General features: G+C 39.0%; 1 protein-coding gene across 11 annotated transcripts in view; it reads left to right on the forward strand.

Moving 5' to 3' along the window:
- SEMA4D (semaphorin 4D) overlaps positions 1-18,557 on the forward strand; it is a 106,400-nt gene that overhangs the window by 69,569 nt on the left and 18,274 nt on the right. For 4 of the 11 annotated variants that reach the window (XM_077171185.1, XM_077171184.1, XM_077171186.1 and 1 more), the window contains exons 6-17: positions 702-800; positions 1,963-2,056; positions 2,982-3,095; positions 4,019-4,170; positions 5,908-6,083; positions 6,211-6,367; positions 7,127-7,349; positions 7,772-7,887; positions 10,942-11,114; positions 11,349-11,392; positions 12,495-13,383; positions 14,492-14,958. In XM_077171185.1, the coding sequence (XP_077027300.1) occupies positions 702-800; positions 1,963-2,056; positions 2,982-3,095; positions 4,019-4,170; positions 5,908-6,083; positions 6,211-6,367; positions 7,127-7,349; positions 7,772-7,887; positions 10,942-11,114; positions 11,349-11,392; positions 12,495-13,383; positions 14,492-14,585 (2,331 nt within the window). In that variant the 3' untranslated portion in view covers positions 14,586-14,958. The other 7 variants (XM_077171192.1, XM_077171193.1, XR_013179778.1 and 4 more) reach the window with 5 other exon arrangements.

The raw sequence follows: 18,557 nt of genomic DNA on the forward strand, positions 1-18,557 counted from the left end.
TGCTTAAACTTGCTTAAGAAGTTCATGGAACAGCAGTTAGTGGAGGGATATGGCAGTATACCAGCAAGAATTAAGGGGTGTTATTGACACTGATTTTTTTTTATCTCTCTTTAAGTGGTTGTTTAGAGGTTTTTTACTTCATTATTATTATGAATTTTTATTGTATCCTTTATTAAGGATTTTGGTCAAACTCCTTGTTCTGTTTCAGAGCTAAAGATATTATGGAGCATCCTTGGACAGTTTCAAGGACTGGAAAAAAAGAAAAAGATATCGCTATACGTGACAAAGCTTTGTGGCTAATTTAAGGTTGCTTAACAAACAACCTTGGCTGTCATTGTTTCATCTAGATGTACAAGGGGTGACAAAGTCTAAAACTCACTGCATCTTTAACTAGTTGTTTCCATGGACTTTGGAGCTTTTCCTTCCATAAAACAGCTTGGGATGGACCGTACTGAGCATGCTGTCTTGCTAGGACACTGAGGCAGCTGCATACTCCTGGCTGTAGGAAACCAGCTGCTTGCAGGATTGATTAGAGCTCCTGAAGATTCTAGGGAGATGGTGTCCCAGTGTCACCCATGTGTCACCTGGGCTTGCCAGTGTGATGTGGCATAAGCAGCAGCAATGGACAATGTTGTTTGTGTATGTTGGAATGTGGCAGCTATGGTTTATCAGACTAGTCCTTTCCTCATCCTCTATTACAGACAGAATGTCGTAATTATGTGCGTGTCTTGCAACAGCTGAATGATACTTTCCTCTACGTGTGTGGAACTAATGCATTTCAGCCAACGTGTGATTACCTGGTAAGAAATGTCCATATGTTTTGACCAGCAACAGCTGTAACTTAAAAGCAGCTCAGGTCAACAATGAGTTTTTCTCCTTTCCCAAAACAGTTGCATCTTCACTGTTGGCTATCAGGTTAGGAGCACTTGTTGCACTGTCCCATCGCAGGGGCAGAGTATACTGCTCCTTTTTCAGAGCACTTAATGAATTCTTGATTTATCTTGTCTAACTGCAGATCTACTTTTTCTTAGCTTTTATACTTCTTCATGTATTGCGTGTTAACATGAAACTAGTTACTAGAACTGAAATTACAGTGGTTGCAACTACCACTCATTACTGAATCTCCCTGAAGTGTCTCAGATTCCTGTCTCTGCTTGTCTCTGCTCCTGGCTGTGCCAAAGATGTGTAGTGCTGAATCCTTCAGAGTGAAGTCTTGGTGCAAAATTAAAACTCCCTTTTCTTGCCACTGACTCTTGTATCATTTCCTTACTGCAGCTCTTAGCAATTCAAAAATTGAGAAATCTTGTAATTCTTTGTGCCTTTAGCTTCCAGTGCTTTCATTACATAGTACATTTCCTTACATTGTACATTCATTACATACATACATTTCATTTCATACTGATTACTTCCCAAGTACTGTGGCTACCTTTCAGCTTTCTGATCCCCATTCTTTGGTTTGTAAGGGATTTATAAAGTAGCAGCAAAAGTATTCTGTTGCTTTTTAAAGCCTAATTGGATTATGCCCTATCTTAGAAATTTCCCATCATCTCCAAAATTGCTTAATCCACCTCAGAAATCCTTTTTGATTTTCTGAGTCTCCATTTTTTTTCAGGCTAATTGAATAATTGCTGGTTTTTTCTATGTATCAATTAACTTTGCCTTTCCTGCTGTCTAGCTTTTTTGGGTGCTCGTTCTTGAAGTCTGTCTGGATTTAATTTTCCATCTTTTGCTCTTTTCTGCTTCTACCCTCACAAATGATAGGATCACATTTTTTCTCTGTCTTTGGGGCTCAATAAGTTTTTATGAAAACACATATGTCTTCTATAATTTTACACAGAATGCCTTTGATGCTGGAAGTTGATGACATAGCCCATTATTTAGTGTTTAGTTTTTAGCTAACTTTGCACAAGTTGAGTGGCTGAAAGAAAAAAGTTCTAATAGCTGTTTTGTGGTTTTCAACAGAATTTAATTTCATTTGAACTTGGAGGTAAAAGTGAAGATGGTAAGGGCAGATGTCCATTTGATCCTGCTCAAAGCTACACATCTGTTATGGTTGGTAAGTTCAGACTTCACATTCCTCATTCTTATGTTTAAAAATGTTCTATCTTTTCCACTGTCACCCTCCAGTCTGTCATTATCAAAATTGTGGCTTGCATCCATATTTTTTGTATTGTGTATCTGTATAGATGTTAAAATACTTACGTAGTCAACCTAAGCATGTTTCTTAAAAGGAGAACTTCAAACTAGGTTGTTTTGGAAGCAATTTCTAAAATACCAAATTTCAAACTGTATTGCTAGATGTTAAACATATTTAATCCAGATAATCTAAATGTACTTAGACTGCCCTTTTAGTATCAATTACTGAAATTTCAGTAAACAAAAAGGCAGTATTGTTATGCTGCAGAATAGGGAAGTGAGATGTTAATGCAAGTGTACTTACTGCATGGAAACACACCACCAAATCTTAATCTGGGGAAGCCAGAATTTGTTGCTTTTATGTGTATGTACCAAGACCATAAAAGAGAAGCTCAGCATCATATGAAACAGGAAATGAGAATAAAAAAATATGCTCCCTGCATTTGTGCCTAAATCTGTACAAATCGAGTTTGAATAGTGGTAGCATAGAAAGAGAGGAAAACAATTCCAGAATTCTGGTGCATTTAAGTAAATTAGCATGTTTTAAGATAAATTGTAGGTTTTCATGTTAAATGTTAAAATGCCACAAAAACAATGTTGAAATGTTGACTTTTGTCAGTTCTTATGTTAGAGCAATAATAATAATAAATCCAAGTGTGGAAGTGTTAGCTTGAGAATGATCAACAGAAATGTAAACATAAAAGACATGTCTAGGGCAAGTCAGAGGAAATCCGTGTTCACCTTTTCTTGTGGGAAGTTAAAACTTAGATAGACTCAGAAAACATTTGTGTACCCTTTTTGGTATCCAGTCCATAAGTTCTAATATATTTGGTTTTGTGTTGAAGATGAAGAGCTTTATTCCGGGACTTCGTACAATTTCTTGGGAAGTGAACCTATTATTTCACGTCACTCTCATCAGAGCCCTCTGAGAACAGAGTATGCAATACCTTGGCTTAATGGTAAGTGAGCATAAGAAGTGGTCCAAACAAGTTACTTTTTCAATATCACATGTACAGAGTTTGAGTGTCCTACCTGGGTAAGGAGCAATTGTCTCAAAGAGACAGATTTGGTTATACTGGCATACACTGAGTATGTGCCCTCATGCATGCCACCAAGAGCTTCTGTTTTGAAATTTTAGGATTTTTATCAGCACTGATGATGAAAACAGCTTCAGAATATGCATGTTTCCACTTGACATTAATGGTTTATTTCTTAACTGCTTGGTTTTCCTTGCAATAATGCAGCTTAATTATGATATGGTAAGGAATTGAATGTTTTTGGTCTTGAATTGGTTCTTAAATTGAGCTGATCATGGTTCTTGACACTTCAAGTTCCTGAATTTGAAAAGTCACTGAATTTTGTGAATTCTCAGAGGTTTGAGGCTTTGTGCCAAAATCATTATTTTGGCACAAAATAATGACCATTGTCCAAAAAGTACAGGATTCTGAGTTTTGTAATACATGTTGTAATGGCACTGTCATTTTAGTGCTTCAGCTAATAGCTGAAATAGAGGAGAGACAGGCCAGGGAGGGTTACCTCTCCAAGCCCATTAGAATCTGAAACCACATTTGACTGTGGACTGAAGAATGCTGAAGTAATGAGCTGTCAGATCATAGAGATCTCTCAGTATCTTAGAGCTTTCACATAGGTTTCATGGTGTTCTGGTTTTTTTTTCTATTTCTGGTTGTTTTTTTGTGATTTGGGTTTTTTTAGAAATCCTGTTCATATGATGTACAGGAAACTGTAAGTAGGTCAGTGAGTGGAGAGGAGGTAAATGCAGTGTGGAGTTTGGGTGAAAGACAACTTCTGAGGGTCTTTGAGGGAATCAAGTTAGTTTAGTAGTCACATATATAATAGAATATTCTTCTGTTTGTATTTGTAGAGCCCAACTTTGTTTTTGCTGATGTGATAAGAGCAGATCCAAACAGCACAGATGGAGAAGATGACAAGATATACTTCTTTTTCACTGAGGTGTCTGTGGAGTATGAATTTGTTGGAAAATTGATGATTCCAAGAATAGCTAGAGTATGCAAGGTGGGAGATAGTTCTGTTTACTTTTACTATATCTCATTGAATCTTGCACATGCATGTTAAAAAGCATTCATTATTCTGGACTTACTGCCAGGTAAATGGAGGTGTTTGAGTTTAGTAAACCTTAAAAAATAAGCTGTTCCAGTCAGTTCGTTGGAACTGAGAAGGCCTAACGGTTGCTTTGTAAATAAATACTTGATTTGGTTTTGCACAGTTGTGAAATTTCAGTACATCTGGGGGTTCTGGTCTTCTCTAGGGGAAAACAAAGCAACCATGACAAAACCCAGCAACAGAAAAAGTGTTGCTTCAGTTTTCATTGTTAATTTTTTTTAAACTAGTACATCTCTCTCTGAAGAAGTGACTTTGGTTGGAGCTGAGCAGATAGGGTGTGTGTCAAGTGACTTTGAAGTAGCTGGTATCCAAACACAACTGTAGCCATGTCCACAGCAAAATAGTTCTTGACTGTGGTGTAGCAGATGGGACTTCTGTGAAGCTGCTACAGCTGCCAGAGCCTGAAGGGAGATGGTCACCAGCAGCCTGATTCTGTCACACTTGCTGTGCTTAAACCTCAATGTGTTAAGCTGATTCAAGTGCATCCTCAGGAGTGCTGGTTAAAAGTCTTGCTCATGGAGGTTTTTTCAGTAGAAAATGTTTATTTAACAAAAACTTTTTCAGTGGAATGTATCAATTTCCTTTTTTTCCAGCAGGAAATTTATTTGGCTGTTTCATTTTCATGAGGTTTAAAGTTTTATTTTGACTTTACTGTTCTGTATTTAAACAGGGAAGTCAAAACATCAATAACAAGTTAATGCCCTTGAGATTTACATTAAACAAGGAGCTTGGAGGCAGGTTTAGATGGGGCTTGCTATTATGGCATTCTGCCCACTGACAGCTTGTGCACACTTTAAAAGAGGAGTATTGTGGAATATGAGAGCTTCATTTATTATATTGTTATATATTTCAGATTGTTGTTTAAAATAGAAATCAGTGACAGATCGCAAATCTATAAGCATTTATACTTAATTGTAAGCATGTATACTTAATAAATTTTGCAGATTGCCTTTAATACATTGCTTACACAATTAGATAATGAATGGAAATATTAATACTGTTTCAATATGCCCTTTTATAAGGGAAATATCAATTCTACAGCTCAATTATCAAATATTTTGAAATACATTTCTAGTCAATATATCTCAACTTAAGCCTTGGTACCTGCAAATCCTTAATAAAGGTGGTAACTTCTAGCAGGATTAAACCATTGCTGGATTTCTTCTAATGAAATGATCAGTGTCAGGCAAGTCTTAAAGCATATTGCAGCATTAGAATTTAAATGAGTTTTGATGTCACCAAACAATAGCAGTATTATGTATTTCTCTTAAAGGACAGTATAATACTTCCATGCTTGTTTTACTTTTTTCCTAATGATGCATTGTCCATCTCAATTTTTCTGAGTGACGCTGAAGTATAGTTCTTCATTAACTCTCATATTCTCTCATATTTCATCTTCCCTGTATGTGTGATAGAAATAATTTTTCATTATTTTTATTGAACCAATTTTCCTGTGGCTTTCATACTGTTTTGTATGTGAATATGTTAACATTTATTGATATTGCTGTAGATGAAGTATTGTAAAACACCAGGGATTAGTAATTGCATGCTATATAGCAGTGGTTCTTAAGTGCAAAAATGCTGCTAGCTCTCCTCACAAACACCTTTTTATTTTTTTAATACCATAAGAGGGACCAAGGAGGATTAAGGACCTTGCAAAAAAAATGGACTTCGTTTCTCAAGGCCAGACTGATTTGTACCATCCCTGATAAGAATTTAATTTTCAATGTTATCAATGATGTTTTTATTCTCAAATCTCCGACTTTGAAGGAACCAGTGATATATGGAGTCTTCACCCCACAACTGTAAGTGTGGTATAGCCTTTTTCTGGATAAGTACCTTTCATCTCAATTGGTTACTACAAGAAAATGATAATTACTCCTATGTTTTGTTGGGCTTTGTTTTTTGCCTAATTTCTTCCTGAATTAATAGGAATAATGTGGGGTTGTCAGCAGTGTGTGCATACAATCTGTCTACTGTAGAAGAGGTTTTCTCAAAAGGAAAATACATGCAGAGTGCTACAGTGGAACAGTCCCATACAAAGTGGGTGCGATACAATGGGGAAATTCCGAATCCTCGACCTGGTGCGGTAAGTTTCTGTAGTCTTGGATCTCATGACTTTTTCAATGCTCAGGAGGAAACAGACTAGGGCATACTAGTAACCCACTAATGTTTGCCCTCACCTGGTTACTTCTTGTAAAAACTTAATAGGAAAATACTCAAGTGATATGTTCTGAATTTTTTATCTGGGAATCAAAGTCTTGGGGTTTTGGGGTTTTTTAATTTGAAATTAAGTTGTTTGCTAGTTTTATATTTCATTATTTTGTTAATAATTTTCTCATTGTGAAATAGAACTCAGTTTACACTAGCAACATCACATACACTTTTTGTTCAGATGAAAGGAAGTATAGCAACTATTGCATTGTCTCAGTAAAATCAGCCTGTTTATCTAGTGCACTGCTCTGCACACTCAAATTTTCCTAGTGCTGCGTCAGACTTTTTTTACTTCTTTGTGTTCCTTACAGGCATAGAGTTGCTAGTGCTGAAAGAGGTGATGGTTAAAGTACTGAAGGTGCATGAGAGCACAGAAAGAATATTGTCCTAAAATATATTTTAGATCCAAACAAAAATTTAGTCCAAAGCTCAGGGATTAGCACATCAAAGTGCTATGAGGTCTGAGGACCTTCCTTGGTACAATGAGTATAGTGGACAGGTGTGGTTACCGGCCAAAATAATGTGGAGAAGAAAATGTGTGCAACTGCAGTTAATTGTTTTTGTTTTGTACAAGTAAATGATACAATTTGGTTCTCTTTTTTCTTTTTCACCCTCTCCCTGTCCCCTCTTCTAGTGTATAAACAATGAAGCCAGAGCATCAAACTACATGAGTTCTCTGAATTTACCAGACAAAACATTGCAGTTTGTTAAAGATCATCCTCTAATGGATGACTCAGTGACCCCAATGGGAGACAGACCTCGCCTAGTAAAGCGAGATGTGAAGTATACACAGATTGTAGTTGACAGAGTCAGAGCACTCAATGGCACCATCTATGATGTTATGTTCATCGGTACAGGTGAGTTCTGCAGAACACCTGGTTTTGGTGATGCACTGATTCTTAAGTTTTCTTAGAAAAACTCTTGAGATTTCCGTATTTACAGGGCTTTTACAGCAGCTGGTGTAAGAAAAAAAGTAAGGTGTCACAGTAACAGGACAGTCTTGGATGCTTTGAAAAAGTATTGCAGGAAAAGATCTGCAAAGCTTCAGTGAATTCAGCAAAACTACACAATATAATCACCAACTGGTCATTCTGTGCCCCAAAATGTTATTTCCTGCTCAGAAGTCCTGATGGCAAGTTTAATGATTGCCTTTGACACAGAGTTGTTCTGCTGAACAACAAGCAGATTATTGAGACAACTTAGAGCAGTTGTGAAGGACTTTTTCTTGCTTTTTTTTATTTCAAAGATCTTACTTAAACACATTGCTCTTTTGTTTCAGATCGAGGAGCCCTGCACAAAGCTATCAGCTATGAAAATGGAATGCATATTATTGAAGAAATACAGCTTTTTCCAAATTTTGAACCAGTCCAAACTCTCTTGCTTTCGTCCAAAACAGTGAGTGGTATAAGCATCATAGCACTGTCCTGCACTGTTTATCTCCTTTTGTTCTGTCACAAAACTTCTTTTGCACCACTTTGTGACCTTGTGACAAGAGACCATGCTGTGCATAGAGCCAGCCAAAGGCTGCATTTGTAACTCATCATGCTGCAGCAATCACATATTGCCTGCTGCATTTCAATATGTTTGGTAGGTGGTAAGCTTCTGGTGGTATTTAGACATGGGGAATGGCTGGAGGAGCACAGGTATGCAAGTCTTCACTTGTTTCCATGTGCAGAAGCAGGAAACTGTGAAGTGTTTTAAGAAACTAATTTCAGTTTTGCAGGGATGTAAAAAACCCGACCCCTTGTGGCCACCTCAGATTTGTGTAGAAAAAATCCCAGGGATTGAGGTTAGCAGAGGAGTGGTGTGTGGTTCTGAAGAAATAGACCTAAGAGAGAGCAGTCTTCAAGCATAGGGACTCATAATTGTGTAGTTAATTGACTTCTGCTGTCCCAAATCTTGTGGGCTCCTGCATGCTGATTGTGGCATGAGAGCAGTGACGTTGCTGCAGCTGTGGGTGAGGACCTCGCGTGAGGTCCTGTCTGCCCACTGGCGTGCCAGCTGCAGCTCCAGCTGCATGGCACAAGAGCTGCTGCACACTCCAAACCTTGCAGCTGTCCTGCACTGTTTATCAGTTGTTTGGTTTAATCCTAGAGTGCTTTTGGGATAGTAGGAGAATGGTCACTGTGTGTAGTTTGTTAATGAGTTAGGTTTCTGCCCCTACTTGCTCAGACCCTCACATCCATGAATATATCTGTCTGTGCCTAAAGTCACTTGAATCATAAGCATCAGTGAGGTTTTCTGGGTTTCATAAAGATTGAATGCCTCTTTTGAAGTATCTAGTAGTAATACGAGTATTCACTAGCTACCTAGTGATCCATACATAAGTGCTCTGCAGCTTAGGGACTTAGGAATAGTTTGAAACAGCTTTTATTTTTGTGTGATATTTCATAAAATTTTGAATGTCAACATGATCAGCTCAGTGGAACAGAGCTTTATGTCATAATTTTTACAAGCTCGTTCTGCATAGTTATTTATCCTTTCATGCTTATAATAGAAAGAAAGGACAGAGTATGCTTTTGCTATACAAACGGAAAGCAGGATTAAAAATTCCTGTGCTTAGTTTTCTGTAAGTATATTTGTATTATTTTTGTATGATATATCACACTGACAACTCACCTATACATCTTTGCAGATATGTATTATTTGTGTGTGTATATATATATATATATATATATATATATATATATATATACGTACATACCACACACACAAAATACTTGCTTTATCTGCAAAAATGGTTCAAGCTACTTGCTTTGTCAGGAAGTTTTGGAATTTGCCCTGTCACAGAAGATAGTGATTGATAGCTCTTCCAATATATATGCTAATATCTGTTCTTTTAATTGTGGAATCATTCCTGCACTGGCTTAATTATGATTTGCCTATTTCAGGGAAGTGCTGAGAAAGAGATGGGCATTAAGCCTAATACAAATCCACATCATGTACCAATTTCAGCACACACTTGGAAGGCTGCTGTAGGAATAATGGCATTGAAATTTATTCACTCTGGGTCCAGGTGCCACATACTCATTGACATACTCAGCTGCCCAGTACATTCCCATAAAACCAGAGGTCCTTTTCAGTGATGGGGAGTGGGAGTTTGGGTCAGCTGCCAGAGTCATGGTAACTGTATAGTCACAGTACCACCCAAGCAGGGATTCCTGCTGCTTCCCAGCCTGAAAACACAAGTTTCTGCCTCCACAGTCAGTGGCTACTGAAGTCCATTGCAGAGCTGGTATCATGTTACATGTCATGGCATCCCACAGTAGTGGACTAATCACAGAAGGGTAATAATTACCCTGATGGTGGGCTTTAGACCTCTCTGGAGTCAGAGTCCTTTCTGAGAGCATTTTTCAGTAGTCTCTAGGTTCTTCCCATAGTGTGTGGAGGGTGGGCAGTCAGATGAGCCTACAGTAGATTCTCTTAACTCTTGCTTAACTGAAAGGTGTGTTTGGATTTTTTTAAAAATGGTTTGCTCAGCTTGCTGCATGTTCCCTGGAATCTTGGATGTATGAGCTGGGAAACATGCCAAGACACTATAACCCATGTGCAGTGTTGTACTGTTGCAGTGTAATCCAGCAGAACACTAGAGAGTGAGCAGTACCTGGTGCACTGTAGAAATCTTTGAGCAGAATGGGAAGCTTTTCCTAGGAAGTTGTAAGTCTCCAACACTGTAGACTTCCTACTCTGAGCACTGCAGCACATCCCTTTCTTGAGCTTTGCCTGACAGTATGTAAAGTCACAGTGTACCTTTAGCTATCATTTTCCCTGAGTTCTAGAGCAGATGAGTGAGATACAGCAGCTGTGCCTGCCTTTTATAATAAAGATGAGCGTGGTCTCTTCCTGCTGTGCTCAGAGTCAGACTGCTTTGGGATGGATCCCTGGGAGCAGTGGTTCCAATAGCCATTGCGATTATTTCCCCCTTCTTCTCGGTGTCTTGCCAGTGCTGTTTCCTTTGAGTACCACCAGTGTTCTTTCTTAAGAAGTGTTTGACTCTTGCAAGGATGATGCTGATGTGGCTGCAGAGACAGGCTGGCTAAAGTGCTGAAGGCAGTAGGGCTGCTTTGGGTTATCAGATCAGCCCTACTGCCTGCTCTGTCTTGCATGTGCCAGCTTGGCAGCCTTGCCTTGCCTCCAAAAGGATTATTACATTAATATTTCTGGGAAAATGGATAAAGTCATAGTTAGACATGGTTACTTTCCACATACCTGTTCCAGTTTTTTTGTTGTCTTTTTGCACTTTTCAGCATTGCTGCAATATTTCCAAGACAACTTTGTAGAAACAAAAACTAATCAAATGCTTACTCTACTGAGGCACCACTTTTTACAAAAAAGGCTGTATGTATGCTGCTCTTTAATAACACTTAAATTGGTCCATGAATTACGTTGTTTGGGTTTGAACAAATGATTGACTGTGATGGTTTTTTTGTTGTGCTTTGTTTTCTTTAGGGCAGAAGATACCTCTTTGCTGGTTCAAATTCTGGTGTGGTGCAGTCTCCATTGGCATTTTGTGACAAGTACACCACTTGTGTTGACTGTGTTTTAGCAAGGGATCCTTATTGTGCTTGGAAACCTCTTGAAGCTTCCTGCATTGATATTTTTAAAGAAGGTGAAATGGAAAGGTAGGAGTATCCTTTGATGACCTTACAGTTACAATCAATATGTAATCAGTCTTGGAATTTTCTAATTTCCAATTTCTAATTGGAATTTTAGAAATTGAATGTTTTCAAATACAGACTTTTTCCTATCCTTTTATGTCTGCTATTGCTGTTTTGATGACCCTTATTAGTACAAGGGGATGGGTAGACTTTAGGAAACAAGATTTGAAGTTGTAATGGCTGGACTTCCTTTTACAGGAACTGGATTCAAAACATAGGTGGAGATGCATCTTCTTGTTCTGGTGAGTCAGTCTTCAAAGAGCTCCTTCATATGTCTAGGTGGAGTGGTGAGAGAGTTTTGTTTTTGTGATTACCTGGACATTCATTTACATTGTAATAGGTATGGGATTCTGCTTTGAATATTTGAGCATCTGTACGACCTGCATGTTGTCTTAAAAACTGTCTATATTTGTATGCATTTCAGTGTGCAGTGCACAAGCCCCTGAAATGAATGGGGGCACCTCAACAGTGACTTGTGAATGAAAGCAATACCAGAAGTACTTCTAATGCAGAGGCCTCTGTTTCTTTGATGCAGCATTTGACATTCTACTGTGAGCTTTGACAAGTGCTTGGTTATTGCTGCTAGATCAGATTAAATTGTTCTGAAAAAAAAGCTGGTTTTATGGTGAAAGGGGAGGGGGAACTTAGAACATGATATAGAGCAGCTGAAGTACCTTTCATAGTGCTTTAAAGCAAGTAGCCACAGGTCCTTTCTTTGTCCTGTGTGCTGCTGCCACCAGATGAAGGAGATCATAAAGTGGAGTAGAGTTACAGGAGATTTTAGCTGCAAGTAAAAAAAGCTCTTAAGAGTCTGATGTACTCACTTTTTATTTATAATCCAAGCGAAGTGTGGACCACCATGAGAGCTTTGCTTGTTGTTTTTTTTATTAACTTATGGGATGCCATAAGTTGCAGGTGTGCCATAAATGCAAATATCCTTTTTTTCAGAAGAGAGTTCCTAGTTCAGTTTCCTCTTGGATCCTTTGTAGTTGCTACTTTACTTAAAATGCACTGATTAGATATAAAGTGAGACCAAGTACAGTATGTTTCCCAAATAGTGACTTCTCAGGTGCACACTCAGTTGTGGATCAGTGAGGTCTCACCTTTGTCTAGAAGTGAGGCCGTCTTAGAGTTGAGGTGTCCTGTCTCTTAGTTTGTCTTGATGTTCCACGTGCAGCTTGGTATTCTACTGAGATTCTTGCATGCTGTCCACCTGGTCTTGTGAGGTGAATGCCATAATCTTCATGCTTCCAGTAGGACTGTAACACAGTCTGGTGAAGCTGTACAGATTAGAGCAAACTGGAATCATTGCTGATACTCTGCACATTTATTTTGATGTTCCAGATAAAGTAAGAGAGAATCCCCTACAGCATACATTCAAGCATGGGAGCACAGCAGAACTCAAGTGTTCTCAAAAGTCCAATCTGGCACAGGTAGTTTGGAAGTTCAAAGATGATGTCCTGAGAGTGGAGAGTCCCAAGTACCGTCTGCTGGAGAAGGCACTACTCATCTTCAATTTATCAGAAGGAGACAGTGGTGTTTACCAATGTTTGTCAGAAGAAAAAGTGAAAAATAAAAAATTTTCCCAAGTGCTGGCTAAGCATGTTTTGGAACTGAAAAAAATGCAGCATACCACAGTGGGCCCCACTGCAACAGCTGCACCAACAGAAGGTAATAGTGATGTGCCAAAAGTGTCAGCTGTGTCAACTGAGGGGTCCACTGCTCACATCTCAACCACTCACATGGTACCAGTAACCACAGTAAGGATATTAACAAAGCCCATTGGCCCTGTGCTAACAAGTGTAGCCTCCAACACAGAGCTCTTCAATTCAATTCCTGATGCAGTCCCGGAAAAGACAATGTTCCTCAAGTCAAATGATAACTTCCTGTTGATGTTTCTCTTCCTCTTCTTTTTCATTCTCTTTTTGTGCCTGCTCTCCTACAACTGTTACAAAGGCTACTTGCCAGGGCAGTGCTTGAAATTTCGCTCTGTGATGCTGCTTGGTAAGAAGAAAACAAAGTCAGATTTTTCTGATTGCGAACAAAGTGTGAAAGAGACGCTGGTGGAGCAGGGCAGCGTCAGCCACCAGAGCGGGGAACAGCCCAAGCCTGCGCACGACACCGGCTACGAGACGGAGCCCGACTGTGGGAACAGCCAGCTGCAGGCTGGGGACTCCCAGGCCTCCCGTGAGGGGGCCAAGGACAAGCCCTTCGACGTCAAGTGCGAGCTCAAGTACGCCGACTCGGACGTGGAGGGGGACTGAGGGAGCCGGGGTGCCTCTCGGCGGCGGAAGTGAGCTGTGCTCCTGCGGCTGGCTATTTGAGCACGGAGAGCCTGGGTGTGACAGCTAAGCCATAGCAGGGGTCACATGCTTAAGCTGTACAGCAAGCAAATTTTCGTTCAGATCTCAGCAGATTAGAGAAGTGGTGTACTTGTCTGGAGACCATAGCATCTTGTGTTGTACTGTCTTTTTTTCTGTTTTTTTCAAATGGCCAGTTTCAGATCACCACTTGTTTATTCCCAGTTTTCCCCCCCACTGAGCACTTTGCTCTAGTGAAGCTACTTGCTTGTTCTTTGGCCATATACTTCAATAGAGTAAAAGTAACTTTATAATTCAGTTGGCTTTAAAAAGTACTTCAGTCTTCACATATTTTTAGTTGCCATTAAAAAAAGATCTAGTTTCATTTAATTCCAAATTGGAAATTGAGTTTAGTTTATCAGATTGGTAAATTACAGACTTTTGTCCAGATTGGGACATTTTTTTTCTTTGCTTCTAGTGATTGTTTTTAGTTTTATGCTTTGTGTTTTGGCACACTAGGTATCTTTAGTTGGTTAAAGTTAATTTTTTTAACTGCTCTACAAGTATCTTAGATTTTAAGGTATAATGGGGATAGCATTGCCTTGATTTGTGTAAGACTCAGGGATAATCTTGTTTAAAGGCTCTTTTCTTTGCTGCTTTCTAGAAATGTAGGTACAACAATATCAGTACAAAACATGGAGTAAGTGGGGAATGGGGAAGGAGGAAACAAATGCTTTTCTTTTTTTTTTTTCCCTTTTTTTTTTCCTTTTTTTTTTCCTCCCCCCCACCAGCCAGCCAGCTGGACATAGTCACATTTTATTTTCTATACAAAACTGGATTTTTTTTTTCTTTAGTTTATAGAACAGTACAGGCAAGCAACTGTTAGTTAGCAGTGACAAGGAAAGAGGTTTCTTGCATTGTGGAAGCAAAACAGGAATCAAGAAGAATTAACTCCAACAATTCAGCCAGTGACTCGCTGGAATGGACTGTTAGGACACAGCCTGATGAGAAAACGTTGCTGATTTTTTTTCTTCTTTTCAGATTCAGAAATAACTCAGCTTCTTTTTGTGACAAATACTTGCAGCGTCACCCTTTCTGGATGATACCTTCACTCTCCTATGCAACTGGAGACTGAAACTGGAGCTGCTTAAACAATCAGTCCTTTGAACTGTTTATGTGAATCATTCCTGCTAACGTGAAAGTGTGCATTTGTTCTCAGCCTGGTTCACAGCAGCACTGTTTGTCTGTAAAAGCATTTTATGTGTGCAGTACAGTCCTGAAGAATTGTTCCTTTCACTGCTTCGTTCTGTAAATATTGCTAGAAGTAGAATACATTTTAACAGTAAATAGCAGTATGCCTGGGCTGCTTTTCTGTGTTGAACCTTCATGCAAACATAATTTAGACCATCTTAGTGTAAACAGTTTATATTTTATAAGATTCAGTTTGGTTTTATTTTTCTATTTTTAATTATGTACATATAACAGAATAAATATTAAAAGAAATTGTATTACATCTTGGCTTTTCTGAAATGTGACACAGTGACACAGTACTTTGCCTTTGGCAAGCACTAATGTTCCTTGTGATTTCCTTGGGGGGAATGTAAAAACTTCGTAATTAATTTGAAGCAGCCTCTCAGCTTCAACTGAATGGGTTGTAACCCAGGGTGGGGAGGTGGGAAGGACGGGAGAAAAACAGCGTGGGAGAAGGAGGAAAGTGCTCTTCTCCAGAGGCCTAGGGACACTTCGTCTTACTACCTTTCTAAAACTCATTTGTTTTTTTGCATTATTTCTTCATTGTGTGATGTATTTCTTGCAACTTCTTTCCTTAGTACCCTTTTACTTTCTTTTCTGTCCTCTTCTGTCACACAGCCTCATCTCCTATACCTTTCCCTCCTACTGGTACCTCCTTTTTGTCCTGTGTGGGAAGTGATTCACCTCCTTCACCCACCAGTACCCAGCCTGATGTTTGGTCTAGCAAAGACCCCGTAAAGGTCATGTTGTTGCCACCTTTCCTAAGTGACCAGGCACAGCATGTTAGTGTCCGGGGACCCTTCCACCTCTTCTGCCAAGCCACAGGTAAGTTGGAGGACCCCTGTATAAGCCAGCACTTTCTGCATTAAAGGTTTAGCTATGTCACCATGTACTGTATGAATCTTACTTTTGTGATGTTTGAGGGTGGGGGGAAAACAAGAACAAAGAGAGGCAGTATTGGGATGCCAACATGCATCAGGATGCTGTTGTGCTCCTAGCAAGAATAAGTGACTGCGAGTACCGTGCTGTATCACGGAGGCTCTGATTTCAGCTATCACTTTAGTGTGTTGATCAGCAGTTGATCTTATTTGGCTCACTTGCATGCTGAAGGAATTCAGTGAATCAGGATTGCATATGGATGTTTAGCAGCCAGATATTTTCATTGTCAGTGTGTATGCAGTTTAAGAAATACACTTTTATTGAATTTGAACTTAGCATATTTTGTGGACTACGTCAGTCATTCCTTTTTCCATCTTATTTCAAGTGGTGAAGTACATACAGTAATAACTTCCATTTTATAACAGATACATTATCTGAGGTGTACAGGAGGACAAAGCTATTTTTTTCACTGCAATTCAGCTTTTTTTCCCAGTTTTTGTTTGGATTGTTACAAATTACAATTTGTAATTGCTGGTTTAAACTAAGTATGATTTAATGGATCAAAACAGGTCTTCATATGTAACTATAATCTTTAAAAGAAGAAAGTATATAGATTGAATATAAAAAGTAGTGTTGTTCCATATTGGCATCTCTGTTTGTGTTATGTGGAAGCAGATCAAAATGCTTAAGTCTTTATTAGCATAGATCTTAACAAAGGCACTATTTGTATTTCCATGGCTACAAGGAGCAACAGTGGGATGAAGGCTCTTTCATAGACTAGAGTCATTCAGATTGGAAAGCACTTTTCAGCAGTAATTTGTTCACTTTTGCGATAGGCAATTCAGAAACATGGTAGTCCACTATGAAAAAAAAAGTTATAATAGCACAGAAGATTTAAACAGTTTGATAATTGTGCTACAGACCTAGATTCATTTTAGAATTACTTTCTTTCATCCAGCAGTGCCCATCTTAACGTGATGCTGATGCTGCTCTTAAAAGTTGTCAGTAATTGTATTTGCCCTAGTAATCAATTTGGGAAGGAAGGTACAGTGTCCTAAAGTCAGTGTGGGCTCCGTTCCTCAGGAGGTGTAAGGGTGAATACTGGAAGAAACTTGTTTAACAACCACCTGAAATCCAAGAGATACAGTAATGGCACAGGGTGGGGCCAAGGTGACCCAGCTATGGAAGCGCTTCTGATGCCTGTCAAAGCAGGGAAGGACTGGACTTTGTATTATGGATAGAGTTTTTGCTCCCTTTGGGAAGCAAGGCAGTTGGCTGACACATTCACACTCTTCTCTTACCCAGAATTAACGATTTCAGTCTCTTGATTTATAAAACAAACAAACCAGCAAATGCAGACCAGCACACGGAGCTGGTGCAAATATTTGCATCTTTCTGGGTCCTGCACATGAGGATATATGAATTCATCTTGGGTGGGGTGGCTAAACAATTGCTTTTGCAAGGGAGGTCTCTCTTAGGATTTGTTCAAATTTGTTCAATGTCAGTTGATACTTCTTTATATTAACATAGCTTTAGTGGAACATGATTTCTCTCAGCTATGAATATAAGGTAAAATGTGTTTGCAAGGAGCAAAAGGGTTAAATAAGACTGGCAGAGAGTTAAACATTGTGCCTGGTTGTCTGCAAGAAAGGATGTGGCATCAGTAATTGTATGATGCAAATACATAGATTGCCACATCATCCAGTAAAACCTCAAAGCTTATTTTTAATTAAGTTTCTAACTTAATTGTTATTTTATCAGAATTGCTGAATCTCTTCCCTTTTTTAATTGTAAATATCTGTTTCAAGCTGTCTGGAAACTCAACAGGAGTTGGTGAGTTATTTTGCTCATCTCTTACTCATCCCACATGTTTTAACCTGAAAGCTTGCCTGAGGATAAGACTTTACAACCCTGTAACTGTCTCATTTCCATAAGGTAAAGTTAAGTGGATACAGCACGAACAGCACTAGTGGCAAACTGCTATATTTTTTCTGAAAAATAAGTTTTTTCAAGCATGGAATACTGCTGCTCTTCTGGAAAAGGGAGGAATAAACTCCCTTGGTAAATTTGCTCCCACTTTGTTTCTGCTCCCCCAGAGATTCTCACATTTCTCCAGAGACCTGTCTGCCATATGTGCATGGGCAAACATTAGGTTTCCTGTGTACTTTCTCTAATATAAATTTTCTCTCCCATTACAGAATTTTAAAAACTTTTAGAGGCAGTTCAGGCAAGTTTCAGATAAATTGAACAAAATACTGCACCATCTGGTTCAGGGGAGAGAGACAGTGAGTCGGTGATGTACGCACCTGCTGTATAATTTCTCTGGTGTGTTCTGCTGGAATTAGGTATAGTAGGAACAGGTTTCTTCCAGAGTTTTGGTTTTGCTCGAAGATGTTTTACTGGCACCTCCTTCCCCAGCTTTAGAGTAGTATCTCCATGTCCATAATTTCACAGACAAAACTAAAATATGGTGAGTGTACTGTGCAATAGTTTAAATGCTTTTATAATCAAACACCGAAGAACCCTGTGCTTTACCTGCAGATCAAGCCTCTCTGTGTCCATGGTTTCAAGATGACTCCCTCCCTTGATTCAGCTGTAGCTGGAGATTTTACATATTGGATTGTTTTCATTCTTGGCAAAAAAAAACCCCAGTAGTGTCGACATAAAAGTTCTGAGAACTTGGAAATACATTTTCAAGGAGTTACTATTTCATGGAGATACTGAGATGGGTATCTGATAACATGTACAATGCCTGTTCCCTGTGGTTATGCTATTTTGGGAGTACAAGAAAGTTTCCCACATCTGTGGAAGAAAAGATCCATAACTTGCAAGAATCATAATTGCAAGTAAGTCACTAGAGATTCCTCTTTGATGGAGCCTGAAGTTGCACTGAAAGACATGCAGAAGGATGGGGAAATTTTTTTTTCCTCAGGAGGAGGAGGTCACCTGTCAGAGACTGACTTACCCATGGAAATGA

The sequence above is a fragment of the Agelaius phoeniceus genome, chromosome Z, assembly GCF_051311805.1.
Source record: "Agelaius phoeniceus isolate bAgePho1 chromosome Z, bAgePho1.hap1, whole genome shotgun sequence".
Taxonomy (NCBI): domain Eukaryota; kingdom Metazoa; phylum Chordata; class Aves; order Passeriformes; family Icteridae; genus Agelaius; species Agelaius phoeniceus.